At 47.1% G+C, this 13,644-nt stretch overlaps 1 protein-coding gene across 1 annotated transcript in view; it reads left to right on the forward strand.

The window, feature by feature from the left end:
- Nucleotides 1-13,644, forward strand: part of LOC126535956 (uncharacterized) — a 638,450-nt gene that overhangs the window by 132,114 nt on the left and 492,692 nt on the right. The window contains exon 2 of the mRNA XM_050182825.3: nucleotides 8,537-8,688. Within this exon, the coding sequence (XP_050038782.2) occupies nucleotides 8,537-8,688 (152 nt within the window). The remainder of the gene's footprint in view (nucleotides 1-8,536; nucleotides 8,689-13,644) is intronic.

The following is a 13,644-nucleotide window of genomic DNA, read 5'->3' on the forward strand; positions in this document are numbered from 1 at the left end:
TAATCATTACTTTTGGGGCGTTACAATAAATATTTTGTTTTCCCTAAGATTCAATCCAGGAAAAAACAGATAAGGGGTTTTTTTTTGTTTTTGTTTTTTTACCACTCCGGCCGGCGGCACAGAAGAGTTCTTAAATAAATGCCCTGTGGTTTTTCACACGTCCTCCTCATTAAAATTCTAATGTGCGCGCTCAAGGTACGCCACCATTATGCTGTGTGATTCTGCAGTTCTCTCGCCAGCATATGCTTTCTAACCCACTGTCACTATCAGAGAGAAAGCACGGGCTTTCGCATGCAAAATCATTATCTGCTTACATATCCTTTAGGTCGCCAAATAATCTTTGCGACGTATGGCAGATTTTGATGATCCAAGCGGTGGGAGTTCGAAAATCGGAGTTGTCGGCCGTTTCCGTAATTACGCTCGCATGTGTCCGAACGCTACGGCGCTGACGTAAACACCGAGTTGGACACCTTAAAACCCAACTCCCCTCCGCGTTCCACAGGCGCCCAACCAACACAGCGGTGATGATGAGGTCCGTTTAGTCGAATTAGTGGGCCCGGACTAGGTGTGCTATTCCATACATGTCTTGTTAGTTATGATTGACTCACAGGGCTGCTACGGCCTCATTTATTGGCTCGAATGCCAACATCGCAAAATTTGAGCTTGCACAATACTACTACCTCATGTCTTTTGCTTTCTTTTTTTATCCGACAAATCGACAAAGCGAGGAATATCAGACGTTCATGTTAAAATCTATCTAGTACGAATTCTGAGACCACGCCTCCAAGGAGGCAGTCGGCAGGCGAATGTTCGTACTAGCGGAAAAAGCGCAATATACGGGAGACTTCTTGTTGTCCCTTTCTTTGTGCTGTTTCCATTCTGAAAGCCACGTACGAACTGCAAGTTGCCGAACAGCAACCTCTCTTGAAGTTGCCTTACCATGTTCGAGCGTTATTGCTTTACTGAGTGAATCGAATACTGGCAGATATGTATGCGAGTCTGTAACCGTATAGGCAAAGAAAAGTTGCGTGGGATTTTAAACTATGCGCGATGGGCTGGGACCCACTTCATTTGACTTGCTCTGTGTTGAGCGAGCTGTGGAGTGGTGTTAGGCGGCTAAGTACGAGGGCCCGGTATCGAATCCCGGCCACGGCGGCCGCATTTCGATGGGGGCGAAATGCGAAAACACCCGTGTACTTGGATTTAGGTGCACGTTAAAGAACCCCAGGCGGTCTAGATTATTCCGTCGTCCTCCACTGCAGCGTGCCTCATAATCAGATTGAGGTTTGGCACGTGAAACCCCACAATCTGATTTTTTTTTTTTTTAATAGCTAGGGAGGAGCGATGGCTCTGATACCGCCTAGCTCTTGTCTGTGTCTCGTGCCGGAGACAAAAGTCGTCTCCGCCTCTGCCGGTCACAGCGCGGTCGACGAGAAACTATGTGTCGCGTATGCTGCCTAAAACCGCGCACACACGACACCTGATAGCCGACACGGCTACCGTTCACGTTTCTGTGCGGGTATATGCGCAGTGAGGCCAGGGTCGGCTCCGTTCTCTACGGCCGCGAGATTAAGGGCAATGAACTTGGAAAGGACTTCCAAGTGGCTCCCGGTCCCGTCCCGTGCAACTGCGGCCAGCGGTCGCGCGGCGCGGTCCGCTTGCGCGCCCGCGCTCGGCAGCAATCGCTTCCGCACAGAGCGCATGTCATGCCTCGGTTTTAACAAAGCCGTCCATCTCAGCGGCGGCTCCTGTCACGTCGTTTTTCTCCGCCATTACGGACGTCCCGCGCCATGATTGATTCGGGCCGAGCGCGGGGCCGCTCTATCACTGCTCGCGGCGCACTCGCGCGGCCACCTTCCGCCGCTGCTGCTCCGCCGCCGCACCACGCGGCAGGAGCGGCGCACCCGCCACGCGCGCATGTGCGCGGGCCGCCCCTTCCTGCGCGCTGTGTCGCCGCCGCCGCACATGTGTGTGTGGTGTGCGTACTAACCAGGGACGATGAAGCGTCAACTAGGCGACGCCTCGATCGCCGTCGGTTACCGGTGGTGGACCACGAGTACTTCTCTAACGCAAAATCTATTTGTTTTGTGGTTTCTTTTGGTTTGTTTTCATTGTTTCCTGACACGAAATAATGTGCGGCGTAGGCCCTGATTACTATATCAGCCGCGAGCGGATAAATAGCTGAAAAAAAAAAAAAGAACAGAAGTTTGAAAGTTCGAGTGGGAATCGAACACTTCTATGCCAAGCCGCAATGTTCCGTTCGAGAATGAGATATTCGATTTCTTTAGATATTTCGCTCCGGCGGACTATACATACGTGACGACTAGGATTGCAGAAGCGTGTGGCCTTTTAAAAGAACTCCGTGCATATGGCTCACTGGCCGCTTCGGCAGCCTTTGTTGGAAAATTGCATAATCTTCGTCATCATCAGCGTATTTAAGTCGACCATCTGTAGGGAAGCCGGTCACGTAGACCCCCGTGCTGGTTTAACTTTTAAAACTGATCCACCAATTCATAATCTCATTAATCCATCTCTCGCGCACGCTCGACTGCGTTTGCATTTTCTTCGCGCCATTTTGTTTACTCTAGCGCGTCAGTGGTTCTATGTTTAACGGATTGCGTGACCTGGTCCGACGCCGCATCCTTCTCTCAAACCTAACTAGAATGTCATCTATCCGAGTTTAATTCCTTATCATGCCGCTGCATTTCGATCCATCCACCCGTGTGCGACACATGTAGCTGCGGCGAAACGTCCATACACCTTCTTTGTGTCTGCCCGCGCTAGCGCCGAGAGGCGAGTGTTGTGCGCAGTGCTTGATAGAGTGGACAGTCGTCAACTATCAGGACAGGAAATTCTAGGCGAGTGCACCCAAAGGGAACTCCGCACAAAATGCTATATGTGCGCTGGCCAAGTTCCTGAGGACTATGGGCGTGCATAGGTGAGAGACTTTGCGAACGCTGCCGGCTACAGCTGGATTGTCTATGTGCTTTACACCGCTTGTGCTCCTCTTCTTTCTTTCTATCCCCTTACATATCTATCTATCTATCTATCTATCTATCTGTCTGTCTGTCTGTCTGTCCGTCCGTCCGTCCGTCCGTCCGTCCGTCCGTCCGTCCGTCCGTCCGTCCGTCCGTCCGTCCGTCTGTCTGTCTGTCTGTCTGTCTGTCTGTCTGTCTGTCTGTCTGTCTGTCTGTCTGTCTGTCTGTTCGTCCGTCCGTCCGTCCGTCCGTCCGTCCGTCCGTCCGTCCGTCCGCACCACGCCTATCAGTCGCCCATTGTTTAGTCGAAAATTCAAGTGCTGATTTGAATGAGCAAATATGCCGAAAACGGATAACTCAGCTGCATCCGCATCCTCCCTCCATCGTATATACCATCTCCTGACGCGTCATCGCGACATGTCTGGCGTGTCGCGAATGCTCTGCAATGTCACCTGACCGAGACACGCGGCCGAACTCGTCAAGTTCTGGCGGGCGGCCAACAATTTTGTCGCGGCGGCGCGACCAACACGTCCATTGTTTCCTGCTCGCTAAGTCTTATTTATGCACCAGCGGGCTTTGTAACCAGCCGTTTTTATGGACACGCTGTCCGCTCTGTCACCATAGAATTGAGACAGGCGTCAAAGGTCGGAGCCTGATTTAGGTTCGTTGCAGGGTCGCGCGTGCCGCCTTTGACGTCACCCTGCTAACACGCGCTCGAAAATCTTGTTGCTCAGCACCGGATCAACACCTTCAGTGGAACAAAGCGGCGTGCCGATATGGAGCGAAATACGAAGAAGAAATACCCTGAACATGTTTTGAGGCCACTGTCTGAGAGGGGCCAGTTGGCCCAGTTGGTAGGTGAATGTCTTAGAAATCAGTAAGCAACAGCAGGAATCATACGAGCGATAAGGTTGTCTGCTTAAGTTGTATCATGTTAGATTCACTCTGTTTACTTGAAAAGATTTCGAAACGCTTAAATAGTTAGACAGATACAGGGAGAGGAAAAAGAATAAATGAAAGGCAAGAAGGTTAACCAGAAGTAAAGGTTAGACGGGAAACTGAAGGAGTGGAAGCCCCTGTTGCGGAATTTCTCGCTCAAGGCATGCTGCCCTGCCGCCGCTTCTGCTACCTTCGCAGGATGTTGCTTGAATTTATGTCGCAACTACTGGACTTACCTTTAAATGAAAGGGGAACATTGGCATCCACCCTAATGTAGCAAGAAGCTACAAAGGAAACCCGTATGGGTTTCCTTCGTAGCTTCGTGCTGCAATTTGGGTGGATGGCAATTTTTTCCCTTTCATGTACTTTCCTCCACCTTGCGGGCTTCCGCACAACTAATTTGCCATATTCACGTACTTACCTTTATCGACCTACAACCTGTTGTATTTCGGTTCAATTCGGTTGGCTTCGAACCACGAAACTATTCTATTAGCTCTCCACAAGTTCATCCACCCACATCTCGTCATGGTGCTGTTAGCAGAGTACTCCTGTGCGTCAGAAAGGACTTACCATATTATCAAATTCAGTCCAGTTATTCAGACTTTCCAGAATTCATCGCATTTGAAGTATCCTTTGGTAAGCTGTGCAACCTTCACAACCTTCATATCTACAACCTTCAAACCGTATTTCAGTAGAAGCGCTAGTGGATATATTTAAAATAGCTCATTTTAATGTATTTAAGTGTGGATACTTCAGTGCGCACAGAATTATCTGGCGCAGTGATCATCGTGATGCACGTGGGAATGCTATTACATGCGCCATAGACAAATTCGACTTGAATGTTTTAAACGATGGATCGCCAACATTTCTTCGTGGATATATTCATTCAAGGTGCATAGATGTTAACCTGTGTTCACAAGATCTAGTGAATGGTGTGGCATGGACAACGGATATGGAAACGCGAGGAAGTGATCATTTTCCCAACCTTGTAAATTGACCTAGCATGTGCAATAATATCAGGCGTTACAGCAGACTAAGCAACTGGAAAGCTTTTCGGTACCGCCTATTGGATCAAATTAATCAAAGTACAACGGTTGAAAGATTTACTGAATTTTTGCAGGAGAATGTGAACATATGCACAAAGAAGATGTCAGTTCCAAAAGATTATGCTGCGGTTGACGGCGCGCATGAACACCTAGGAGCCATCAGACGCCGACCTGAAAGAGCGTACCGACAAAGCGGAAGTTTAGAAGCATACAAAAACGCTCAGAAAATTCGCAATGTAATGCGCAGACGCATGGAAAATTTAGGCAAATGGCGCTGGCGCGATTTCTGCGGCAGGCTGTCTCCTCACACGTCTGTCCCACGAAATTTTCGAGTAATTCGTTTTTTAAGCCGACCTGTAACACAGAGCTTCCTATTTCATGCTCTCGCTGTAGCTCGGGACACGTGTGAGATAATAGTTGCAGATGAATATTGCGAGCTTATTTCCAAACCTGCTTTTTCATCATAATGTGCATAATTTGATAATTCGGTAGTGTTAGCTAAGCAGAAAATTCATGCTTGCGATTGGGCATAATAATCTCAATTAGATACTGCTTTCACATTAAGTGAGCTTCAATGTGCAATTGCATCATGTCGCCAAAAGTCCGCTGCTGGGCCGGGCGGCATTACGTACAATATGCTGTCTTAGAAATCTATAATAATCTGTGGATAGAAAAAAACTGTACCTGACTCTTGGAGAGCCGCTCGACTCATGCATGCCTATTTTAAAACCGGGTAAGACGCCCTTATGTCTTGAATCATTCCACCCAGTTAGTTTGAGAAGCTGTTTATGCAAAGTAACGGAGAAAATGATTGACGCGCGACTTCAGTGGTGGTGTAATGAAAGGGATGTGTTTTCCAACTACTTAGCAGGTTTTAGAAAACATAGATGCACAATGGATGCAATATTGGATATAGTAACCTGTGTGAAACACGAGCGTGCACGCGGAAACATGACTATAGCAGTATTTCTAGGCATCAAGAGGGCATTTGAACCTGTTAGTCACGTTCATGTTCGGCTAAGTATGCTGGAACTCGGTATGTATGACAGGTCCTTACGATGGATTTCTGAATTTTCATCAGGTCACAAAATATTTGTCCAGGCAGGTGAAGGAAAGAGTGCTGAACATGTTGTCAAATTGGGGGTACCGCAGGGAGGCGTACTCAGCCCTTTTCTTTTTAACTGCGTCATGGCGGATGTACCAAGAAGACTGCCATCATCACGCTTAAGATTTTCATTGTATGCAGAGTATGTGTGCATTTGGACATTTGGATCTCATACTCTTACTTCAGGTGGCTTTGCATGACGGCATATATATATATATATATATATATATATATATATCATTAACCAATTTTTGAGAGAGAGAGAGGAATGGTTCTATCACATGCAACAGCTGTATTGCCCTTCACTAGGAGGCAGTGAAAAAATTTGACGCTTAAACGGGAAGGCCACCCTCTAATTATTGTCACACATGATCGATTTCTTGATATAATACTTGATAATCAGCTATCCTGGGCACCCTACATAAAAAAAAAACTCGAAAACGAGATCAATGCGATAGTGACGGTACTTCGCAGACTTGCAGGCACATCGTGGCGCGGATCAGTATCGTTCATGCTGATTGTTTATAATGCATTAATACGACAAAAATTGCGTATTCCGCGCCCATATTACACGGACTTTCCCACATCTCAGAAGAGCGAGTTCAAAGACTTTTAGCTAAAGGATTACGCATATGTCGAGGAGTTCCACGAACGACTTCTAGCTGTCTTGTAATAGCTGAGGTTCGCCAATCACCGTTTCCAGTTATCAGAAGTACAGAAACATGTCGAAATTATTTCCGTCTTCAAATAGCATAAAATCCACCCATTGGTTCTAGACATAATGACACGAGATAGAAGTGATGTTCATAAGGAAATTTAAAAAAATCTCCATGTATTGCCAAGAAATGAATTTTGTAACTCAGACGTCGAATATCCTCCATGGCTACTTACACTTCCAAAATGGAATTGTCAGTAGACGGGATATTCAGAAATAGAGACATGTTCATTCAAGCTGCTCAACAACTAGCACTATACCAGATATATATGCGGTGTTCAGGATACAGACACGTCTATACAGATGGCTCCAATGCCTCTTCAACTTCAGCATTCATTATAACGCACCTCAACAAACAAGAATCATTTAAGTTACCTCGTGCGACTTCGCACGAGGCAGAACTGTTCGCAGTGCTATGTGCGATACAATTTATATTTTCAGTAAGAGATGCGCAAAAATGGGTAATTTTCATCGATTCACAGGCGGTTCTAACATCACTCTGCAGCACAAAAGGAAGAACAGTCAGCGGTGGTATAATATACGGAACACTTAGAGACCTCGAAAAGGCAAGCCACGCGTAGCATGAAATAGCATTCCAGTGACTACCAGAGCATTGCGACATTCCTGACAACACAGCAGCCGATGAAGCAGCACGACAAGCACACCTCAAAGGCGATGTGGTTCCGCTCTCAATATCAAAGAATGAATTACACTACATTATAGGGGCAGCGTCTTTCAAAATGTGTAGAAATACATTGTCTGACCATAATTCTAACAGCTCGGATTTGTATAATATTACCCGTTTATTGAACTAAAATTTCCCTTGTCATTAGACAAAAAATATGGAAACCCTTATTCATCGATTAAGGCTAGGGACGGCCCACACAAAACATCTGTTACACAGTATTGGCCGTGCGGAAACCCCGGAATGTGATTGTGGATTTCTAGGCGAAGATGTATATCACCTCCTTCTAAATTTCCCACATCACGACACACCAAGACGCCGACTTAAATCAACCCTAAATACACTGGACCGCAGACCTTTCAGTTTAAAGAAACTTTTGGTGTCCTAGGCCAACAACGTCTTTGCAGAAGAGCGCTTTAAAAGCACTAAAGACTTTTCTTGAAGACAGCGGCATTGGTAACCGTTATTGACGCTTTTAATGTGCCTTTCCTTTCAGTGTCGCTGTATATATGTCTGTATTTGTGGATTATGTTATGTTGACTGTTCTGTTGTGACTATATGTGATAATGTATTTACACGATGTATGCACCACCCGCTGACTAGAGACTGCATTATTAGGCGACCGTATCATATGTATTTTTGAGACTTTCTTCTGCAGAACTATGGAGTCATTTGACTTGTGTATTGTATGTACCACGTATTTCTTACGTCATAGTGTTACTGTGAAAACGTTGCTTGACAAGTTATGGTGCTTGTATGAAATGGTTAGTTCATATGTAATCTTGAACCCTGTATGTTGTAAGCTAGGCCCATTCAAGAGCTGAGGAGTAGCCGGCGCCTTAAATTGTGCATCAACATCTCCTTATATGATATCAATAACAAAAAAGCATTCTACGCTCATTGCGTCGCCCAATCATTTCTTTCTTTCTTTTTTCTTACACTGCGAGCTATGAAAGGATTGCCTTCCGTGTTGCCAATCAACTTCAGCGCTGTGAGACAATTTTTGAGGCCACAAAAACGACGACAACAACATATGTTGCTGACGTGCCTGTAACGTTTGTCCCGCAGGTGGATCCCGGCGGGAAGGCTGAGGCCGAAGGTCGCATTCGGGTGGGCGACCTGGTGCTGTGCGTGAACGAGGTCCCGTGCTCTCGCGCCGACCAGGCAAGGCAGCTGGTGGACAGTGCATTCAACACGCTCACGCTGCTCGTCTGGAGAAGGTGAGTCAGAGACTCGGAGTGCACGAACGCACGCCGCTGCATTATGCATGCAAACGGACTTGTTTCCCTGCTACGGCTAATAACGATTCCCAAATCTTTCTCTTGGCTATTTAAGTGCGCGCTTCATGATTGGTCATCGCCGCACCGATAACTTCGCCATGAATTCGACCACCCGCACGAGCGGCGGGCGTCAACTTAGGATAGACTTTGTGCATCTGGACCCAGATCTCTATACGGTATAGATAACGCTAAGCAGAAGACAAGCGGTACGCTTACGCGTGCGAGCTTAAGTGTGAACCGTTAAACCAACACACACATCCAAGAAGTTCTTAATAGGTTCTGTCACGTTTCAGCATGTTTCCACAGGTTACAACAGTCGGGACAACCATCATTCAGCAGCCTGCGTTGCACGTCGTATCGAACTTCCTCTCCTTGCACCGTGTCTCCTGCTTTACGGTCGATGACCTCATTAAAATACGTAGTTAAAGGAGAGGTTGGCGCCTTTATGGCGCTGGCTACTCTCCGCTGCCTCAAAGTGCGGCTAGACAGTGGATAAAAATTTAATGGATCAATATTACAATGAGAACCACGCTAGATGCATCACACATCGGCATTGCTGTTCGCGAACGTACTTTTGGGCTTGAAAGGTCTTGCGAAAATTGTGGGTGCCTAGCACTGGTTTCATAAAGAACGGTTCGCATACAATGTTTCATCGTTTTCTATGGAACATCGTCCCCGGGCAGATATGTTCTTGCTCTCCAGCGGACGAGATGCTTGTTCCCCTACCACCTCCCTCCACGTGCACTCGGGCGGCTAAGCGCGTTGTCGTTCGAGAGCCCTGTGCAATCTAGGCGCAGCGGGTTACCTGCAGAGTTTGTTCGTGACGTATAAAACGCCGTGCCGTACCGTCTACCATCCCCGGCCTCGCTTCGTGCCACTACAGTGAGTGTTAAACTGTCGACCATACCTCACGTCAACAGAGACAGGACTTCAATCGCGAAGGGATTCTTGGAAGGCGTCACGCACAAATGCCTCTACGTAGCGTCATTTCCTTCTTTAAATCGCTACTGCTCTACGTAAAACGCACTGCTAGCTAAGTCATTCACTATGACGCGTGGCTTAAGTTCGGTTAATCATCCAATGTGGAAGGCTCAACGCCGCTGCTATAAATGCGCAGCGCAGCAAAAAAAAAAAAAAAAAAAGTGTAAGGAAAAAAAAGAAGAGAAAAAGAAAAGGGGCTCGACGTGTGGACACGACGCGGTAACTCGGCTTCAGGCAAAACGGAAGGAACACCGAGGCGAAGGGAGAGAGTTGGCAGGGACGCTCGCCTCGTGGCGGCATTATAACAGGACACTTAATTTCTTGTCTCCTCTCATAATGAACCAATTGGAGAAATTATTTCGGTGAAACGTTCCTTAGACTGCATTTTACAACTTCCAGCGTACAACCAAAATTTGCAATGGCCCTTGGGGAGGGACTTTTAAGGACTTCGTCTCTCACATCGCACGGCGAAGAAATTATACACATCCAAAATGTTAAAAATTGCAAACACAGCCAGCTACGAGGCCAAAACCCTCTTGGTGTACATCAGTTAGGTATCACGAGTAGACAAATGAGCTACAAAGAGCTAGTAGTAGCTCCGAGTGTCAACAGGCACAGTGAGAAAGCGCCGAGACGGGGCATTTGATCTTTCTCATCAAGAAGATGCTGCAGTGAAATAACCTGACGCCCTGTAGCAGCTGCTTTAGCTCTGAAAGATACTTCTGGCCATATCAGCTAGGAAAATCATGGCTCCGATAAATAGTGTTCTTGCTACGCTTTAGTAGCCTCGATATCTCTCCGCCAGAATGCAAACGTCATGAAGCGCACATGCACGTGTACATTACGCAGAAACAGTGAACTGTACAGACCTCACGGTCACCTTCGTCATACAAATCTACATCCCCAGCGTGGAGTAGCATACTGGAGCCACATCTCTCGATAGAAATCACTCGACTCGGATCATTCTTGGATTAATAGCTTCCTTTACATGAACTCGACGCCAGCAGGTTGAATCAGAAGGCAAGCTGACTCAGACCGATCAGACCGCAATTTAAATGCATCTTTCCAAGCAGTTTGCGCACGTCAACCCACCCATTACAGGTAGGTTGAACTGAAGTTGCCTTGACGCACGTTAGTCCTGACTCGCTAGCGTTTACGTCAAACCGATTACCCGATTTCGGCCCAACATGCCGACTCAACCCGACTTCATCAAATTCATCTAAACATTGGTAGTTTTTGCCCTCTCTCTCTCTCTGAAGAAGAAGACGTACTGTAGCACGAAAAGCAGGTCACAGTAATAAGGTAAGGCACACGCGAAGCGCTACTCTGACAACTGATCTTCATTGTGAGAAGCTAGATTTTTTATCATCATAAAACCGAAGTTGGGAACATTACTAACGCTGCATATACACGCTGGCGTCCACTACATGGAGGCGCGTCGAGTGGTTGTAGGGACAGGATACTTGCCACATGTTTTTCGAAGACTTCGGGTTGCCGATAGTCATCTATCACCCGCGTCCATTGCGTCACATTATTAGGGAGATTTAAAAATAAGGGACCCAAAGTTAGGGTACGCAATCAGCCAGTCGTACAGAAGAAACCCAAAAGAGAGCACAAAAGCATGCAAACGATACGACAATTGAGTTCGCTTCGTTGCGTATTCTAAGCCGCTTAATTACATGATGCAGTGCAAGGACACAACCACGGAGAACATACACACATAATTCCAGCAGCGGAAGCAAAAAGCGGGCACACCAGCCAGTGAGGCAAGAGCCGGTGAGCGGAGTCGTCAAAGGCTGGATGTTGTGCCCTACGAGCACAAGATGAGCCACAACTTGAAAAAAAGTGGCGAACAGGTACGGAAGGCCGATCCCAACAGGCTGGCCCAATTACTGTGTCTCCACACCGTGGGCACCTCTAAGATAGGCTGCCGAGTGAAGCACCCCCAGGCATACGTGCAGTGCGCCACCCGGTGTAGGAAATTCCCCAGTCTTGCGGAAAGTCCTATGTAGCGAAAACTAGCCGCGGTGCTAATGGTCGAATGAGGGATCATGCTAATAATTTGAAGAAAGACTTGACTGCGCGTATTTCTGCGCACTAGCTGTAAATCCTGCTCTCGCCAAACAAGAGAGAGAGAGAGAGAGAGAGAGAGATCGTTTTTAATGAGCATAAGGATGGCTCGATTTGCAGGAAGGGTTGCCTCTTCACGGGAACCCATGCGTCGTCTTTGCCGCGACCGCCCTCTCAACCAACATGATCTGGTTCAAGAGGCGGGAGCTGGACAAGCAGCGTCTCTCACTGCTCTTGGGGGTGGGGGGTAGGTGGTAGAGGAGGCAAGTCTGTATTTTATTTTCAATTTATGATAATGTGCCGGACGGTTCCTAGCTGTTCGCCGTATTTACATTGTTCGTTATATTAGAGTAGGGAACATGAGATGAAGCCTCCTTGGGTGGGGGAAAGTGTTGGTTTGCAACAATCTGAGTGTTGTCTCTTGCGTCTTCGTGAGCTGTGGATGCTGTGGTGGGAGTGTTCTGAGGTTTATTCTGTGGTGTTGAGTGATTTCTTGGTATGTTGTCAGTCTATTGAGCCAATTGAGGTCCTGGGCAAAAGCAAAGACAAAACGGCACGTGAACTACTGGAAGCGTTTAACATAAAAGTAATATAGTACAGCATGTGTGAGTCAGACAACAGTTCTTAAATCTTGTAAATTATTTGGTTCGACTTTGATAAATGCCCTCTTATGTCGATTGGGGCTGATGTGTCTGCGCATTGGAAATAATATATATGGTGTAGCTCAATGGCATTTTAATAAACTTGTTAGTAGCGCCTGTGACGTGTTCCTGCGTGTCTATTCTTTGCGGTTGTGCCCTTGCGCTACATCATCTCATTAAGTAAGCAACAGCTAGCCCAGCAACATGTACTTCTGCCTAATCCGCTCGTGTATGCTATTTATAAAACTCCCTATCGCCCAATGACAGTGATGCTGCTTTTGACAGCTTGCAGCCTTGCAAACTCACAGAGAATGAGTCATCACGCAAATAAAAGAGGTCATTGACAATGTAACCGCCGATTCGTTTCTCCCTCCGTATGTGCGCCGTCTGTGGTCAAGGTAGCTCTCATTTTACAACCTCCATTATCTTTTTCCGGCCCCGCAATTTTTTCTACTTTCGGCCGCGCGTTCCGAAGATGCTGTGGGCAGTACCATGTGACTTTCAGCTGCAGCGCGAGCCAATGCAGGTACAAACAAATGAAACGGACGGAGTTCAAAGGGAGTGCGTCATGTGTCCACTCTGTTTGCCGGTGCCTGTATTGTTCCCAGAGGGTCAAGCACCACACAGCCGAGGTGCGGAACAACGACCTCGAGTGCGGGGCCTTCGCCGAGCATTTTGGACTACCGTGTCAACTTGGGCACCACCCGAGGTGGAACTAATCCCTTTACGAGACACCGAGTCGTAGCACGTGTCTGGAAACATCAGCTGTAAGCACCCTGTCTGCATTATGTATTGTATGCATTCGGGACTTCGGACAGGTGATTCGAGGAAAGCCAGGAGTCGTGCAAGTTTGTTTGTTTGCTTGTTCGTGGAGTGCCCAAAGTGTTGTGCAAGCTTAAAAGGACGTTGTCTGGACACGCGTAGTTCACTATACGCACGTGCAACTTTTTTTTTTCTTTTTTGAGTACGCGATTTTTTGTCTTCGAGGAGCGTGGGAAAAATTGATGGTTACCGTCTTTCTTGTCTTTTTGTGCGTGATTTAATTGCCGGGGGAGCAACTTCTAGCGGCCCTTTTACCGACGTTAACTATCCGCGCTTATCCGGGTGAAACGTGATGATAGCTCGTTCTCTTCTTTTTTCAGAGAAGAAGATTTCGTTGAAGTGATTAGAGGCGACAGCCGTTACAACCGAGCTATACGATGAC

This window comes from Dermacentor andersoni, chromosome 4 (assembly GCF_023375885.2).
Source record: "Dermacentor andersoni chromosome 4, qqDerAnde1_hic_scaffold, whole genome shotgun sequence".
Taxonomy (NCBI): Eukaryota; Metazoa; Arthropoda; class Arachnida; order Ixodida; family Ixodidae; genus Dermacentor; species Dermacentor andersoni.